At 38.8% G+C, this 18,127-nt stretch overlaps 1 protein-coding gene across 1 annotated transcript in view; it reads right to left on the bottom strand.

Annotated features, from left to right (window-relative positions):
* EBF2 (EBF transcription factor 2) overlaps window positions 1-18,127 on the bottom strand; it is a 144,527-nt gene that overhangs the window by 9,926 nt on the left and 116,474 nt on the right. Inside the window, exons 8-14 of the mRNA XM_076358877.1 lie at window positions 16,001-16,118; window positions 14,076-14,206; window positions 13,374-13,500; window positions 4,220-4,308; window positions 3,035-3,100; window positions 2,749-2,926; window positions 1,102-1,287 (exon numbers count right to left, since the gene is read on the bottom strand). Of these exons, the coding sequence (XP_076214992.1) occupies window positions 1,102-1,287; window positions 2,749-2,926; window positions 3,035-3,100; window positions 4,220-4,308; window positions 13,374-13,500; window positions 14,076-14,206; window positions 16,001-16,118 (895 nt within the window). The remainder of the gene's footprint in view (window positions 1-1,101; window positions 1,288-2,748; window positions 2,927-3,034; window positions 3,101-4,219; window positions 4,309-13,373; window positions 13,501-14,075; window positions 14,207-16,000; window positions 16,119-18,127) is intronic.

Below are 18,127 nucleotides of genomic sequence, written 5' to 3'. Positions count from 1 at the left end.
CTATTTCTCAGCAAAACAAGGAACAAATAACCATATTTCATGTGGGTTCAAGTGAATCCCCGAGTCTCATGGAAGCATTAGTTTGAAATCAGAATAACAATATGCTGCAAGACCCGGTCCTTCCCTTATTGAAGTCAATGGCAAAGCTCCAGAATAGGGGAAGTATCAAAAGTACCCAAACATCCTTTGAGTTGCACCTTAGCCTTAAGTTACAGCTCAAACTGTGAGGATGTTGTTTAGCGGGTTTCAGACCAGCAAGGAGCCTTCATCATCACTGCAAAGTGGGTCAGTCCTTATGCAGGTGATGTGAATGTAAATAAAATAAAATAATATTTTGCGGGATACCAGGTGTCTTCTGGAAAGGCATGGTCCTGACGTTATTGGGAGCTATACCCTCTGTAACCTACAGTGTAGGTAAACAATTAAATAATAAGTCAATAAGTAAGTAGCTGTTTAACTGTTCATCCTCTTTTATATATATATATATATATAAAAAAAAATATATATATATATTCTACACACACACTCTCTTGCCAGAGGGAAATCAAGCCATGAAAGGAAGAGTGACTTGCTCACGGTAAAACTAGTAACTAGAAACGCAGTCATACTAACTTCCAGAACTTAACTCCATCGTTGTTGTATTTCTGATTAACAAGGGAATATAGTTTCACAGGAAATTAATCCACGATTCAGCTCTCAGTTATTGTTCATGCAGGTCAAAAACATAAAAATTATTTTAGGGTGGCTTTTAGATAGGATTCGGAGTAGTCTCTAGGCTAAAAGTGATGGCTGCTTGCTTAATCATCTAAAGTTGTAAATTGTACCTCATTTCTCATTGTGGCCTTTGCCACTTAGGAATAATAAGGATAAAAAATGAAGGAAACACAAGTAGGATTCAATATTCCTCTATTCTTGTTGAAAAACGGGAACATTTTTCTAGTTCCTACTAAAAAATACCAGAACACAAATCAGAACCTTTTACAAAAATCTTCACTAAATCTTGAGAACTTCTCTTGAAACATCACTTGCTGCATTTTTTTGATGTGGTAAATTAAATTAAGCAGGAGCAAGAATCAAATATAAAAGAAGCAAAGCACATACATCCATAGGGGGATCCTGTTGGAGAGCCGTTAATGAATCCAGGTGAGCCTGGAACGCCCAGGTTTGACATGGGGACGTTGCTGTAGCCATTCATACTATTGCTGGAAGTGCTGTAATTGGACTGTTGAGGTGTGGAACTGGATGAGTAACCTCGGGGTGAGATGCTGCTTGTATTACGAATGTAACCTTAAAAAACCACATTTCAAAGCATGTCAATGGATTTGGCTTAAAACTTTCTCCTGTATATTCCCTGCTTAAATAAATTACTTATTTACATCCAGATTGATTAAAACATTTAGGCAAGTACCATTACATTCAGTGGGTTTTATGCACATGCTTTCAAGTTAAGCAATATTAAGTTTTAAAACAGTGTGGTAAACTAACTTTTTGAAGTGAACTGATGTATATTTTTCTAATCAGATTTGATTTGTTAAAAGTTGAAGTTTGTTCTAAGACCTGGAAAAAAATGTGTATTCTCATCTTCTTCTGAGGTAGAATTTATAATATATGTGGGATTTTCTACAATCTTAGGGGGGAGGCTATACTTTTCAAATTATTGATGAATTACAAATAAAGCAAGTGCATTACTAAGGGAAAATTATAACCCATATATAGTTTGCAGGTTGACTTTGAAGATACTCTACTTGGGGGAAAGAGTAAACCATTTTTTGTCTTAAAAAACAACCCCACAAATATTTGAGAACCAAAATTTAGCCTCTTTTTTCTCCAAAAAGAGACTGGAAGAACACTATAGCTATCAGCATTAAAGTACAAGGCTATTATCACAACTGCAAAAGGATTTTCCACAGAAAAGCTTTCATTAGAAAGATGTGATCCAATAGCTACTTTAAAAGTGGTTACCATTTAGATATCAAGTCAGGTTATTTCTGCCCATTTATATGATGAAGTTTTAATTGAGGGCTGGTAAGACCTTATGAAAAAAAACTAGCAAAATTATCTACATGATGACTTTTGACATGGCATATGTAATATTAACTTCATATGACATGGTTTTACTGCCTTAGAGTGTTAAACACAGCTATTCATGCAGTCAACCACAGACTGTACGTTACTGGAATCGAGTGCTAAAAATCAAAATATTCAAGAGCCAGAAAAGGCCCAAAGTTGATATTGCTCCCATGATGTATTACTGTTGGTATGTCATTTTATGGCACGTTTTCCTAAACAATCAATAATATATCTGGAGTAAATGTAATACATACAACATATGCAAGTTGGTAAAATTAACACTGAAGAAGCCGCCTTAAAAAAAAAAAGAAGAAAATTCCCCACCTCTCTAACTGTGAGAGGTTTTGTTCAGTTGCTGTCCTTGTCTTTTATAAAAACAGATACACAACAACAACAAAAAAAAGATACTGAGGGGAGCAGGGAGAGAATTCAGGGTTAAGCTGGCATCAAAAAATACTCAAAAATTATTTCAGCCATAGCTAATCTGGTGACTGGAACCTGGTGCAGATACAGTATCATCCAAAACGGCAGCGCACATCCATTTCGAATGCTGACAGTTTAAAGCCATCTTTCTGTTCATAAGCTGAGCAGGTAGAGAAGTTGAGAAACTACTATGGAAGCAACTGTGACTCAATTTTCCGTTGTTTAAATTAACACTATACTACGCGCAATGTTTACCTTGGTTGTTCCCCTGTGTTGACTCTGAAATGCTGACTCCTAACTGGCTACCATAGGAATTAATTCCCATCATACTGCTGTGAGCAGGAGAGCTAGACAGCGCGGGGATCTGTGCGGGATTCCTTGGTACACTGTAGAGAGCTTCTGCGATGTCTGCGGCTCGTTTCAGAATGATGTCCTGCAGAATGAAAGGGACAAGTTCAGAAACGTGCTTGGAGAAATTTTCTAGTGTTTATTACTAAACCTGAATGTATACCACTCCCCTGTTGAGAGTAGTCATTCTGACCTGGTTGTTATGTGGCGTTCCGTACAGTGCTTCAACTAGGTCAGCAGCTCGTTTCAACAGCATTTCCTGGAGGATGAGCAGATGCATAAAATTGACTTTTTAACAGAAAAGGATTTCAGTGCAAATAAAACCATGGGCTAGTATTTTCTGAAGTGACTAGTGTTTGTGTGTGGTCATTCCGAAAACTGGGTTCCTTAAAGAGCTGTTATTTGCCACTTATCTGAAAAATTGAACCCCTTACAGTATCTCAAACTAGACATGCAAAATCATCAGTCACTTTGGAAAGCGTTGACGTGCGTGCGAGCGAAACATCAACCGGCAGCGACTGTGTTGCGTGCCCAGTGCTCCATCTTGATCTTGGAGCTCTCCATAGTCCTGAAGCTGCTTTAAGCACACGAGCTTCAAAAATGGAGACAATCTTCACACATACCCAATTTAAATAGGAACTCCGTTCCCTACTGAATTTCAATATATTCTTTTGCATAGACACATAAAAATCTGATTAATCTCTGTGTCCGTTTATTTTTTTCTCAATAATGGTAACCAAACAAATAAAACACTTTAGCTATCTTATGTTACCTCTGGTTGTAGGAAAAAAATTACAGAGTATACTATCTGAATACAATAGTCTTTCATCATGCAAAGATGATATTAGGTACTTTTGGTACTGCACTAAAATCTAGGAATATAGTCATCAATGCCACTCTCATTGTGCTAGGCGCCACATCAACACAGTGTGCAGTGTTACGTATACCTAAAATCCTGAGTTGTTTCAACACATTCATACTGCAGTTGTTGCTACAGAAAAAGCTGAGCTTTAAATGTTTTTTACTAAAAGATTCCCTTAAGGTTAGACCTCTGTGACAAATCCTTTACGTCCATCATGTATCATTTAGGTTCAGAGATTTGCCAATACAGACAAACACAGAGGACCATGAATATGAGCTGGGAAGATATCTGCACTGGACTCTCATTTCGGCAGCAAAAGAAGTTCACAGTGTTTGAGCTTTAACAGATAAAAATTACTGGTGGCTGTGGGTTCTACAAGACCAAATTCTTGTTTGGACCTACAATTAATTGGTGAACTTATGTTCAGATGTAGTTGTCATTTAAGATACAATTTTGTCTCTTTTGTGAGTTAGAACATATTTAGTGGGCTCAGTGAAATGCTGAAAAATATTTTACCTTAGCTAGTCTTTCAGGGTCACCAGGATGTCTTGGGATGACCTTTTGCAGTCTTTGGAAACCATAATCTATGGTAGGTTCATTTAAAGCTGAAAGGAAAACAGAAAAAAACCCCCACATATTCTATGAGTATATATCTTTGTATGACTCTCAAGTTTCATTACCTAAGAAAGATGGATTTCACAGCTTTGCCACAGAAAACCTCTCCTTGCCTGGGTTCCTAGAAGGTGTACATTGCCCACTGCTCAGGCGAGCTCTGATCACTGTGTATAAGACAGGCTGAGTAGTAAGCTAAGCTTTACAAGAACTTCTGCATGAGGATCCCTAATCTCTTTTCAGAGGTAATACTTACTCGACAGCTCAGAAAGCTGGGACACACAAGCTATTAATGTTGGACCGTGTTATACAGACCAGGTCCCCTGACTCCTGGTACCCCGACTCCACCCATTTAATTGTACAGATGTTTCTGCCATTAGCTGTATAATGGCATATAATGGCATGTCCAGGAGCATGGTGCTCCTGGACAATCCCTCAGTGTGTCTCTAATTTGTTAAATAAAGAATTAGTGGTATCTTTCTGCTTACAGCTATGCCTTGAAAGAATTCTGTGCATTCATGCGTATACACACGTGTGCACACGCACCCTATGCCTGCTCATTCTGGTGGGCACAAGCTGAACTGAATGTACATGCTCATTTTATGCCAGTGTTCCAGAAAATGCATTCAGAGGCAGGTATGTTGAAGCAAATGACAAAATCTATGTGAATGCTGCATGGTATTTGCAAAACCTCTAACTGAAAGTATTCCAGAGGGTTACCCTAGTGAGTCTGGCTTACGCAATAAGGGAGAAAAAACAGCATGACTTCTGCACTTAAAACTGCTCCAGTTTCCAATGCTGACTTCTCACCGTCTATCAAAGGCTGAGTGAATAATTTGACAGATACAGCAGGGAAGCATTGTCACAAAATACTCCTTTTAAGGATGAATGTATTTAACTCTGGACAAAACTGACAATGGCAGTAATATAGCAAGTTATGGTACAAATGCAAATTAGAACAGGTCTTCTATGTTTGTTATACAGTCGGAAATCAAGAGTACCGTATTTGCTCATCTAACACACACATGACACACACACCCCCAACATTTTGCCGTCACAAACTAGGGCACAGCTATTCATTAGACACATTAACTTCTTCAACTGTGTGTGGCTATTATGCATACATAGCCACTTCACTGTAATGATGTTAATCTCTAGTGGATAAGCCAAGATATTTTGTCCCAGATCCTCAGTTAGTAATAGCTGGTAGAGCCCTACTGGCATCGCTGATGATTTCATAAAACTTCAGACACTTTAATACTCTCTACTATGAAATCGTGGCAATAATAATCTAATTTCTGATTATTCAAAATTAAACTCCAAATCAATACAGAAACCAAAAGTCAGTTCTGTAGCATTCTGCATACTCATAGGCTTTGACTGCCTCTAATACTTTAGGATTACCAGTGTTTACTAATACAGTTACAGGTATGGTTTTTTAGAATTTCCTTATACTTCAGAATGTGCATTATAATTCAAACGACACATTCATGCTGAGAATCTTGCTAAGAATTCCATGACGCATTTAGTAAGTAACGTATGTAAGTCCTTTAGCACTGTCCTCATTCAGTGCTAGCTTCTTCTAGCCTCTTGTACCATTTGTGGTTCTTTTGAAAAAAAAAATTTTTTTAAATAACTGGTGACATCAGCACAGCTGAAAACACCTGATTGCAAGAGACACTGATGGCACTTACCAAATCTTCCAAAATATACTTAGCACCTTACAGGATAACCACCTCCAACACCAGAAGAATGAAATTTTCAAGTGAGACAGACTTTTATACTGATCCAGATTCTCTGGTTATCTGTGTCCGTCTTTGGTATAACAACACGAAGGTAAAAGGTCATATTCCCCACTGAGATACATTTTATATTTACTTTTTATTAAATAATTATGACATGGCATGAAGTTTAAATATTACAGGAGATAATCAAGTGGGAATTGAGTAGAGAAAACCCAGACCTGAGAATTTAGTCTTGGCTATACTTAGAATGTCTGTGCTCTCCACTGGGAGCCATTCTGGCTTGCTTAAGGAGTTTAATAATACACATTTCAACTGCCACAGAATCTACATCCCATTTGGGAAGAGGGGTTTTTTTTGGGGGGTGGGTTTTTTTGCCAATAATCCTGAGAATTATAGGCCAATTCTCTCAAGGGCCTATACATCATTATGTGCCATTTCTCTTCTTGATTACAAGTCTAATCAGTTAAGTTATATATCTTAAGCTAAGCAAAAGCAATGTAAAATATATAGGAATTTAAATATACATGTATACATAGTTCACTAAAAATAGCTAATGGGAATATACAAAATGCTAATTCAGGAAGAAGAAATTGGCTATTATTCAACAAACATTTTTCCAATGGATTGACATGGACATTTTCATTCTGATAGATAAATAGCAGCAAATAATTTCTCAACAATGTTGACTTGTTCCAAGAACTCAGCCATTTTGAATCAATGTACATATTATGTCTTTCAGCACAAAAGGTTTTCTGTACAGCTTGCAACAAAATTGCCTACTACTAGTTTTACTCATTAATGAAACAAAAATATCTCTGTCATGAAATCCTGTTAAAAACCAACATCCAACATTTGTAGAAGAAAATGGGACCTTTTCAACTGAAGGGCAAGACGTAGAATCCACCAGCCAGTTTAAACAGCTTCACCACAATACCACTTCCACTGAGAAAAGAGCTACTGGATCAGTAGTGATTTATCTATGTGTTCCATAGAAATATGCCAAAATTATATCCAAATGCTTTTCGGTTCATGGATTCAGAGACCATACAGGGGTCTGACACAGAAGCAGGCCGCTCATCATTTCCTACAAATCTGACATCTGAAATGAAACCCCCAAGAAAACCAATTCAGGTACGGAAAAAGCCCTTTGGCAACTCTCAAATCCAGTGTTTCAGGCACAAGAAATTTCCCAGAGCATAGTTTAAAAAATTGTGCATGACATGATATAATGTATACAAAAAAAGAGCAACCATCTAGTGAATAGACTAAATTGTCGGTTAGTCTATAAACTTCACTCTAGCGTAACTGGTTTAACAACAGAATTGTTAGTCAGCAGTAGGGAGAGGTCTAAATGCCCCACAGCCTGCCTGACTTTATTTACGAGAAGGCTCAAATAGAGTACAGTGCAGTGCTGCTGCTTTTATGTTGTTCCTTACCCTCCAAAATCCATGCTTTCATTTTAAATACAAGTCTCCAGCTATTATGACTCACTGGAATAGGAGAAAAAAAAATTCTCACACTTGAGCAACTGATGCCACGACATCTGTCTGCATTTGCAAAACCTGAAACAACGGCTCAGTCCCATTCATCTCAACGGGGACTAACTCAGATATCGAATGATAACAGTGCTGACATTTAAAGTATTAATTATTTCACCACACATCAAAGCACGTAAGACTGTTGAAGGAAGATGATGTTATGAAGATCTGCACAATTTACCATGAGTGACAACTCATTCTGATATTGCCAGTGTACGCCTTGGGAGATGCGCACTCTCCCTCTCCGCCAATCAAAAAAGGGCCACATTCAAGGACCTTAGCAAAGTTCTGCAGCTCATCTTTGCTTTACTCCATGAAGCAGACCAAAGGGCAGCAAGTCCTCTGTTTGCAAAGTATGAATGAGAAGAAACAAAGTAGGCATACCTCTAGAAATATTCTGAACCCAGAAAACTGAGCCAGAGGGAGCGTAGTATTTGCAGCGTGATGCCTAACCTTCTTAAGGATGTTAACATAGAGAAAAAGGCACCAGCGGCCTTAAAGGCTTGAATTCCAACTTTGCGCTAGCAACTACCTTCACTCAAGCCAACAGCAGAGAGATGCTTGGTATTCATCCTACAGAATAAAACATTTCCATGTGGCTGGTTACAGAAGCTCGCTTGCTATAATCATGCTAATCCTGGGTTTGGGAGGTACGTACATACTGGTCAGCCTACTCTGAGGGGTACACTGTGGTCCAGAGATGGAAGAATGCTGCTAGAAGTGTACTGCCAGTGGTCCTGTGTTATATTTGCTGTGTTGGTAACAGCTGTTCCAAACACCCTACTCCCAACACAGCGTTGCCTCCTATTGCATGTGTCTTTCATAGGCTAAAGCAGCGTTAGGAGCTGTTCTCTGCAAATGCTTTCTGTCACATCAGTTGTGTTCTGGCCAAGTGACCTCGCTCTTCCCATTTGTAGAGCTCACTGCATCCTTGTAAGTGTTGTTTCCCACAAACAGATAACAAGACCTTCTCAAATCTACTTACAAGCTTTGGCAAACCAGTACGCTCCTCCTATCCTTGGTACCTGGCATAGAGACTGATACAGTACAACCCAGGAGGCCAACATACCCTACAGATTATTTTATATTGCATTGCTCTGACAAGTTAACCTAAGGATTTCTGCTCAGCAAGGAAAATTATGTTCAAAATCTCCCTGATATACACATTTCCAGGTTAGCATCTCTATGACAAAGTAAATGCAGAGCTGTGATCAAACTTAAGATATGGAAGCCTACGAGACACATCCTCAGCTGGCGTAAACTGATGTAAGCGTTATTAAAGTCAAGGGAACTATAATAGAACTACTTACAGCAGCAGAGAATTTGAATTCGTGTAGTATTAAAAGCAGAATATGAGGCTACCGCTAGATTAGCGGCAGAGAACAAATGTCTTATTATTCTAGGAACAGCTAATGAAAGAAAAGTAATTCAGAACACGGAGATGTATGTGTAACCTGTATTCTCACCAGATTAAGGTATACACGGGGACTAAATGTTTAGTTGTGGTGATTTAAAAATAGACATTTTATCTCTCGCTTTAAGTATATACTTAACTACTAAAGTATGTAAGTTGGCTCAGCAACTGCCATTAACATATAACAAGCCATTTCTCTAGATTTTTGCTGTACTCTGTAGCACACCGTTAGATGTCCATAGAATCCTGTTGGCTTCACTCTTATAAAAGTTTTCCATCTGGGAACCTTATGGAAAAGTCCACACATCACATTTTGGCGATGAGAGGAATTTGATGGCTGAGTTGCAGCACCCTGAATGATAGCACTTAAGAGTGGAAACGCTGACAGAACCATAACTACAGCAATGCTAGCACAGCACACTTCGCAAGGAGCCTATTATAAATACACATTACAGGACGCATATGAGCTCCCATAACAGCTCCACTGTGGCATTTAGATTTACCCTTGAAATTTATATCTAATTTTTATATTCATCTTTTCAACAGTTCATCATGTTCTTCTTCAAACAACCTGTCTTGTTGTGACTCTTTAAAAAAAATGAAAAAAGCTCAAGTATAATCAGGTCAAACATTAATATTTGATTGAATACTACATATTGAGGGCATAGGCAGATACACACAATACTAACCAAGATCACTGCTTTTCTGTTTCCGTGTTTTAGAAGAGCATTGGTGTTCCGGTGATTGAAAGATATGACTAGAACCTGAGAGATCCATTTCCTTGTCTATCTTCAGCTTTCCTGTATAACCACAGGCAAGTGGTTAATCTTTCTTCGTCCTTCTGTGGCAACGTCTCGTGTAAAATGGAAGCACGTGTCTTTCTGTAAAACTGGTTGCCCATGTCTGATGCAGTGCGGCCCCGATGAACCCTCTGAGGTCTGGTTTTATAGGAATAACTATTTTCGTTATACCTGTGAAGTACCTATAGCCAGCTACTCAGTATTTTTCATATGACTTGACCCTTTGTCCTTTTCATCTGAGGTTGTATCTCAGCACTTAATAATTACGAAGGACTTAATACAACATGACCCTGATAGTACTGGGGCTGCTAGTTGTTGCTGCTGTTACTAGTTCTGACAGAACTACATCTTCCCATGCTTTTAGTTTGCAGAATTTCACACTTTTTGGTCTCCTGGGCTTGATGTTAATGTCTCTGCATTTCTTAGGTTTTTGCCAAGCGCAAGCTGAATGTAAAGGGAAGGTATTTAGGGGAGCAATTCTCATTTACAGAAGCAACTACAATTCAAGAGGGAAGTGGTCTTATTTGTGTCTCCAAGCCTACTGCATTCTCTGGTATGTTCTCTATAAACTTTGTGACAGCGCGGAGGAATATGTTGCAATAGAAAGTACTAAAAGTATCAAGAAAATAATAAACTTCAATTATCACGAAAAAAAACCCAGATTTTCGTTATGATGCACAGGGCTACCTTACCAATAATTATAAAATCTATTGAACTTTCCTCTTCAGTATTTTATATGATATTTGTCTGCTACACTCTACCCAACAAATAGCTACTTCTGTGCTGCTACTGAGTATATTTGACAGAGTGCTATGGATACACACATGCATCGTGGGCAGTGGCATTTAAACAACCTGGTTTCCTGAGGCTGGTAGCTTCTCTGCTGCCTAATAATGTGGTTGAGCTCTTCACCCTTTCTTTCAGTGGAGGATTAATTCAGATCTCTCTTACCATTTTCCATTTTCACAAAAATGTGCTGGAACTGTGCATCTTTGATGCTCCTACCTTTCTGACAAAATCTGATAGAAATTGGTCAAGAGGTTCAAAAGTTGTTGTGGAAGTTCTGAAGGCAACTTACAGGCAGAAGGACCTTGACTGCCTGAATATGGCTTGCCTAGGTTAAAAATCAATGCGTTTGTTCACAGCAGGATCACAGCAGTTTTCTGATAGCACAGCCACAGAAAGAAAAAAAAAATGCCACCATGTTATTTTCATAGCTTAGAAGTTGTTTTTACTGCTATTAGCAGCAACAACCGGGGGGAATTGATTACACAGGTGAGCCTCTACCTAATAGCTGTGTTTATCATTTTGCCTGCCATGGTGGGAGAACTGCAGGTTCTTGAATAGACAGATTGAAAAGTTGTCTGTTCTACCCTCGCTCTAACAGCTCGGCATCTTCTGTGAAATGCTGTTTTGTAACATATGGCAGTAAGCACCCACTCACTCCTCAGAGAATGCTAACAGATATCCCTGTGCCAGTAACAGCAGTAAAACAGGGATAGTATTTTTAACTTTCTTCTCTTCTGCTGGCTCCTGCATACATCTTCATGTCCTTTTTTGTGGAAGCACTCTAATTAACATGTCAAAGAACTGCACTGCAGTCTGACTCAAGTCCCCCCTAGATGGTACAAGTAAGTCTTGCACTTAAAACAGCTTTACAATAATAAGACGACTTTTCTTCATAGAGGAATGCACATTTCTATTACTCATCTCTTATCACTCCATTCCTAAACCTCTTTCAGCACAGGTACCAACAGCACACAGATGGTGACCCTCAGTAATGCTTGTGTTGAAGACACTGTGAGAGCAAGGCCTCAAGAAGCAGAAAATGGCATAGAAGAACTTTACATTTAAATCTGTAATAATAACTCAAGAATTAACAGTCTCTCTTTCTCTGAGGGTAAAAGCATCGGGCCTAGCGCAACCCCCACAAGCCCTATACCGCACGTGAATCAATGACACTGTCCCTTTGCTTAAGGAGTGCCAGACTCCGGTAAGTTAACCTGTCCCACCTCTTTAGAAACATGGTTGTATTTGCATGCAGATTTGAATCTGTAACCTGTTTGACGGTTTTGCTGGTTATCTCTCAGGAAAAGGAGATAGGTTTAACCTGCTCAGACATCAGATTCATCTTTTCCCAGAGACCAGTGAATCAATGCACTGCCTTAGAATAAAATGTATTTCAAAAGCTTTTGGCCAGATCCTGATCTCACAAGCCCAGGAATAATTCCAGAACGACTTTGCACTGCACTGGAGTTATTCTGGTGCAAAATCAGAAAAAAGTCCTAATCTCTTTCAGCTTGATTCAAGGTCAGTTTCAGTCAATGGATATCATTTCAGTATCTTCAATTAACTGTGGATCAGACCTCTATCATAACAAAAATAATCCTTTGTCAGTTAAGCTTTTATTTCATTAGAGTACCTAGTATAATTGAAGACTTAATACTTGCTGCAGGTTTCTAGGTGTGGCAGTTGTATGAATAAATACGTTTCCACATACATAACTAAACACTAATTTAGCATGTGTGCTAATAAAGGGTATATAGAATGGCATAAGACAGTGACAGGATCTCCACAAATCATCGGTTCTTTCTCAAGTCCTGAAGTGTCAGATTTTCATTCAGATTTTTCCACTTCTGGAAAAATTCTAACTAATTCACTCAACAGGTGGTTAAATTATTACCTTAAATTTTTTAATAAAAAATTTCTTGGACCTTCATTATTATTTTTGAGTTAAATTATGATTTAAAATTTGACAATTATAATACACAAAGATTACTTAATGAGGATTGTTAGTAGTAAAAGGCTTTAAAAAATCAAATAAATCCTTCCATTTTGAGAAATCTGAATATGATTTGGTGGGAGCAAGCCATTCAACTTTAATATAAATCCACCCTTTAGAGCTTGGTGCACCATTACGCTCCAGCCATGCTTAACAGGGTATACATTGTATGCCATCATTGTTACTACTGGGACTGACAGTTCAATGAGATGGTCATCTTGTCCCATCTGTTTTTTTTTCTTTCAGATCTATAGATAATGTTCTCCTGCTAGCAGAGGTGAATATAGGGCACTAAATAAGTTGATAATCCATTTAAGAATAAAAACACCCCAACAGATTTATTTTCCACTCAGCTTATTGGCTTCTCTCAATACAAGATGTTCTCCTTGTCCTCTGGGATTATCTTGAAAACGAAAGGTTACCCCCAGCCAGAGGGAAATGTAAAATAAATACTGTTATAAATAAAACATCTTCCAGTATGTAGAACAATGCTATCATGTTCCTAAACACTCAGTGTATCTATAGGCAGACCCATAAAATAACAGCATGAGCTCTAATTTGGAAAAAATATTAACATGTATAGTAACAGTGCCTTAACACCTCTGCACAACAATGAAGCTATCTCCTTACGTGTCCAAATGTCACAACTAGCAGAGTGGCCTTCAGACAGCAAGAGGATAAAGAAAGAAAGTAAAGCAAGCAGAGAGTTGTCAATACTGATTACCAAAACAAAGAGGCTCTGAGCTCGAGCTCCTCTAGCATAAATGACAATCACCTACCTGTGTAAATAAACCTGCCTGGTGCGCCTTTGCAAAACTGTTTGGATTTGTATGATAATGTCACTTCAACCACTCCGGGAATGTGACGTGGAGGTGTCTGAACTCGAATGGCATGAGGCGTGATAAGCTAGGAAATAACAAAAGGAGAGGCACGATTATGACATGCCTGTGTTATTCCCCCCGCTTTCACTTTTCACCCTCCAAACATGCTTTATGAGTAAATGCATTGGTTATTCCTATATAGGAGACACTATAGATCAGGCAAGTGATATATCTGGTCTAGTTTCTTGCCTCCAGGAGAGGAAGACACATTTTAGGATAAATTGTCATCAGGAAAATTGTACTGCTTATGCCCATTGGTTAATTGCTGGCTTATTTCTGGACCCAGCGGGAATGCTTTCTCCTTCCCAAACTCTAACCTTTTCTTTACTTCTTTACGTTTACCTGTCTCCAGACGCCTAGGAATTATTCAATTCCATTCTGGATATTACTGAGCATTTGGCCTCAATAATATCACATAGCAAGGAGTTCCACAGAGAAAACATGTTCCATGAATTTCCTTCACACAGGTTTATATGGCCCGCCTTACATGCCACTGTTTTTGTACCATTATTGGAATAGGAATTAACACTGTTCCCCCTCCACTTTCCTCAGAAAAGGAGAATTTCTTTGGTTTAGCAATAGGGAGGTGCCTCTACCTACCTCACTCCATACAAGCATGGTTCCAAATACAACTTGCAGCCCATCAAAGAAGTTGTCTCCAATAATGATCACCATTGCTCCCCCTGTAGTCCAACCTTCACTTGGGCTGATTGCTTTGATGCATGGTGTGGCTAAACAAAGCAAAAAGGACATCAGAGCATCAGGTTATGGGGTTTTTTTTCCCCACGCAGCTTTAAGACTATTTGCAACACTGGGTATAAACCCTTGCAGCAAATGGGTGCAAACAACTTCTGTGCACATTAAACAGTCCTAAGTCATATTGATGCAAACTGTAGCTTAGAGCAGCTTCACCTGTCCACTCCCGGGAGTTTCTCCACTGCCGCAGCTTCATGGCTGGCATGAATTCCCTAGTGCCGACAAAGGCCTAGGACAAGTCCCCTCCAGCCATTCACCCATGAAGGCTGCTTTACCATTCCACGAAGCCCAATAAATAAATAAATAAATAAATAAATAAATAAATGCATGTTTTCTGCCTTGCTAGTGTTAATTACTTGCCTATTCATTACTGGCACTTAACATCATATCATTAAAGCCTAACAGGCCAACTGTAGTGGGTGTAAAAATGAAACGCTTAAATGATTGTGCAGAGGCTGTTTAAAAAAAACCCCACTCATTTAGCATACGATCACACAAATGCTAAACCCTGTGGAAAGAGAGGTAGATTAAGATGTGTTAAGTTTATCAATGGGTAAAAAAGATACAGCAATATCAAATGTTTCCTCCAATTCCTATCAGGAGACAATTTCTAACAATTTTCTTGATTTTATAGAGTAGATTTTTTTTCTCCTCTCTTCCATATGTTCAAGGCCTCTGGACTATACATCCCATCAGGAACCCAATATGGTTTCCAGGCCATAACCAAAGTCAATCCATCACTCCATTCCCAATGTTGACAGGGTCAGAGGTGGAGGGGAACTTTGGCAGTGCTCCAAAAACATGAGACTCCTTTGAACAGCCAGTCAATCACATCCAATCAGTCAAGGAAAAACTGGATGGCTTCCTAGGCTAGGAATCCTGGGATTTTCCTTCTACCATTTCACTGCCCGCTGGGGGAGAATTAACACCACTCTGAATTCTTTACTGATTCAATCATTTTCTTCCAGTTCATTAATTCTTCTTTTAGGTTGATATAGGGCACAGTTAAGAAGTGGGGCAGCAAAACATTATAATGAAATAATATCCTTGCTTGTCTTTTCTACTAACATCACTAGCTCTTCTCACTTTCACTAGCTGCAGGGGAGGGAAAAGTACGCACAGATAGCATTTTCTAGTAATTTTGAGTACTGTCTGCACGAGAGAGGTGGAATGCGTTGGTAATGAATGTATGGGAAGAGGGAGAGGAGGGGCCAGCATTTTGAAGCTTAACAGATACAAGTATTTGTAATTGCTTTAATATAGTCCAAAACCCATCCTGTAGACGGCCATGAGCCTTGCTTAGCCAAACAAACTAAAATCAATTAGTGTCAGTTTCCTTCTGTGCATTGTTATGCTTTGCGCACAGTTTGTTTAAGGGAACTAGTGACACTTTTTCATACACATCTTGTGCTGTAACAGTTCTGTTTAACTAAGATGTCATGTTGCCTAATTTGCCTGAAATCAAATCTATCCCAGCTGAATGAGAAGTCTGAAATTTAGATAATACTTAGTGTTTCTATGTTTTTCATCTTTGCAGTACAAACTAATTAATAAATTGGGGGGGGAGGGGGAGCAGTCTCTTAGATGTAAAGAGGATCATATTTTGCATGCAGTAGACACTGTTTTTCTGCCTCTTCCTTCTCTAAACCCCCTGAGGTTCTATAGTTCCCCCTTAGCTCTCCTTCCCTCCTGAAAACAAATAGAAATTGAAGAATGGGTAATATGCTTTTGCATTCATTTGCATACCGTTCTTCACACAAATATCCCACCTTCTGAAGGGTCAAGTCTCCTTGCTCTCCGTCCATGCTTGGAGTTGTTGTGAACAAACATGTTGTCAGACACTGCCAGTACGTGCCCATCAACGTTCACTGTTGTTGATAGCACAACCTAGATATTTAGAAATGGAAGAAAAAGGAGTCAGGTAAACAATTTATTTTGAAATTTAACTTGTTAAGTATTAATTATTCAGTTTAGTTAAAACCCTGTTCTGTTTGTAAAATGGGGTCATGTCCTGCAAGGTTTACTCCCTAACAAGAAGGGAAGAAAATATTTTCAGCCTTCATTCTATGCATTAATTCCATTTAACATAGCATCCTAAGGGCTGTATAAAGTCCTTACTGTATAATGAAGCAGCTACTGCAGATGGCCCTAAATTTAGTTTCCTATGACGCAGCGTAGCAAAGATGGCAAAGAGGTCTATATATACCAACCAGGAGGGCAGGCTGCAGAGCACCACAGCAATTTGCCCTCTGATACATACATGCAGATTCAGAGCCATCTGCTGTACTGCGCACACATGCAAATGTATCTGCATCTGCTCCAAAAATACAGGCCTCCATTGACTGAGCAAAATGGAAACTCCTACTGTGTGAAAACAGTACCTAATATCATGTCTGGTTTTTGACCTGTGCATGCTCAGTGCCTCTTGAAAACCATCTGAGCCTGAGGACCCCGGAATCAAGCAGCAGTTTTTAAACCTTAGCCTCCATGACACATGTTGCTGGGCTCCAATAGCATATGAATTCTTAAAGGAAGTAACTGTACATGTTAATTAATCCCACTTAGTTTTCCCTTTACGATACAATATCCAAAGCTGTAAGTCCTATAAATGCAGAAATATATGTGCCTTTAAACCACAAGCTTTTAGGAAAAAATGAACAAACTGCGTTTTAACTACTGAGAGAAGATGCAGCTTACTGAAACTTTTGGGTTTCAACCATCAGTTGGTGTAAATCAGCTTAACTCCATTCAGCTGCTCCACAGCTACAGTAATTCACAGCTATTGAGAATCTGACCCTGGATGCATTCATGAATTTTCACAGATATAACTGCCATAGTCTAGGTAAGAGAATGTTGAGCTCTAATTGTTGATAAAACTATATTTGGCATATAGCAGGAGAAACCTTGCCCTCCTACAGGATTATGCTAGCTTAAAGAATACTTTCTTTCTTGAGACAAGTTTAATTCATTCCAAAAGGCTCTTGTCATACTGTACTCTTATACTTCTCAAGCATTCTTGTCACAAAATGTGTTGCTTTTGTATGCCAACTGATTTCATCATTGCACATTTGGGTGGAGTGAGACTCCTATCCAAAGTGAACATTTCCCGCATGACATAGCTGAACCCACTCAGATGCACTTCATTATTTTCCATTAAACAATGGAAATAAATTTTAATCTCTCACTGGCCAGCACAGAGCACACTATGGTAACAGGGGAATAGACCTGAATTATTCCAGTGTCTGAAATATTTACGACAAGTGTTTAAATTGTAACCAAATGTAAATAAAAAGTATATCATATATACAGTTACACTATATAATATATACATATCTGACCTCACATACACAAGGTATGTATGCGATAAACACACACCCACATGCTCTCAGTATGAGATCTTTATAATACATGCAGACTTCAAGTATACACACGTTCCCTGTTTGAATAACCATTTGGGTGTAAATGTTGCGCACAATACAAGAGCTTATTTCAGTAAGAGTTGTAAAGATGCTGTAGCATGAGTAATAGCAAGAAACAGTCCACTGTTGAGAAGATAAGTGCTGAGCATCCTCTATTCCCTGAGCCAGCAGGAATGGAAGATACACTTTTAGACCTCTCTCCATGAGGGGTTTCATTTTTATTCACCTCTCCCATTCATCACAGGAGGGTCAAAGCCACTTGGCATTTCACAGTCTGGGACCTAGGGTAAATAAATACAGCAATCTCAGGGACAGGACAAAATGCAAAGCTCAGATCTGGACCAGAACCTTCTCACAGTTTTGGACCTTATTTGCAGTAATCTCTAAGGTACTGTTGAAACGCAGCAGAGACCTTTGTCATCTTTGCTACGACACTGCTAGCCAACTCATTATCAATGACATGGAGTAAGAACATGT

This window comes from Aptenodytes patagonicus, chromosome 24 (genome assembly GCF_965638725.1).
Source record: "Aptenodytes patagonicus chromosome 24, bAptPat1.pri.cur, whole genome shotgun sequence".
NCBI lineage: Eukaryota > Metazoa > Chordata > Aves > Sphenisciformes > Spheniscidae > Aptenodytes > Aptenodytes patagonicus.
Note: the sequence above shows the minus strand (reverse complement) of the source record. Positions and strands in the feature narration are given on the sequence as shown.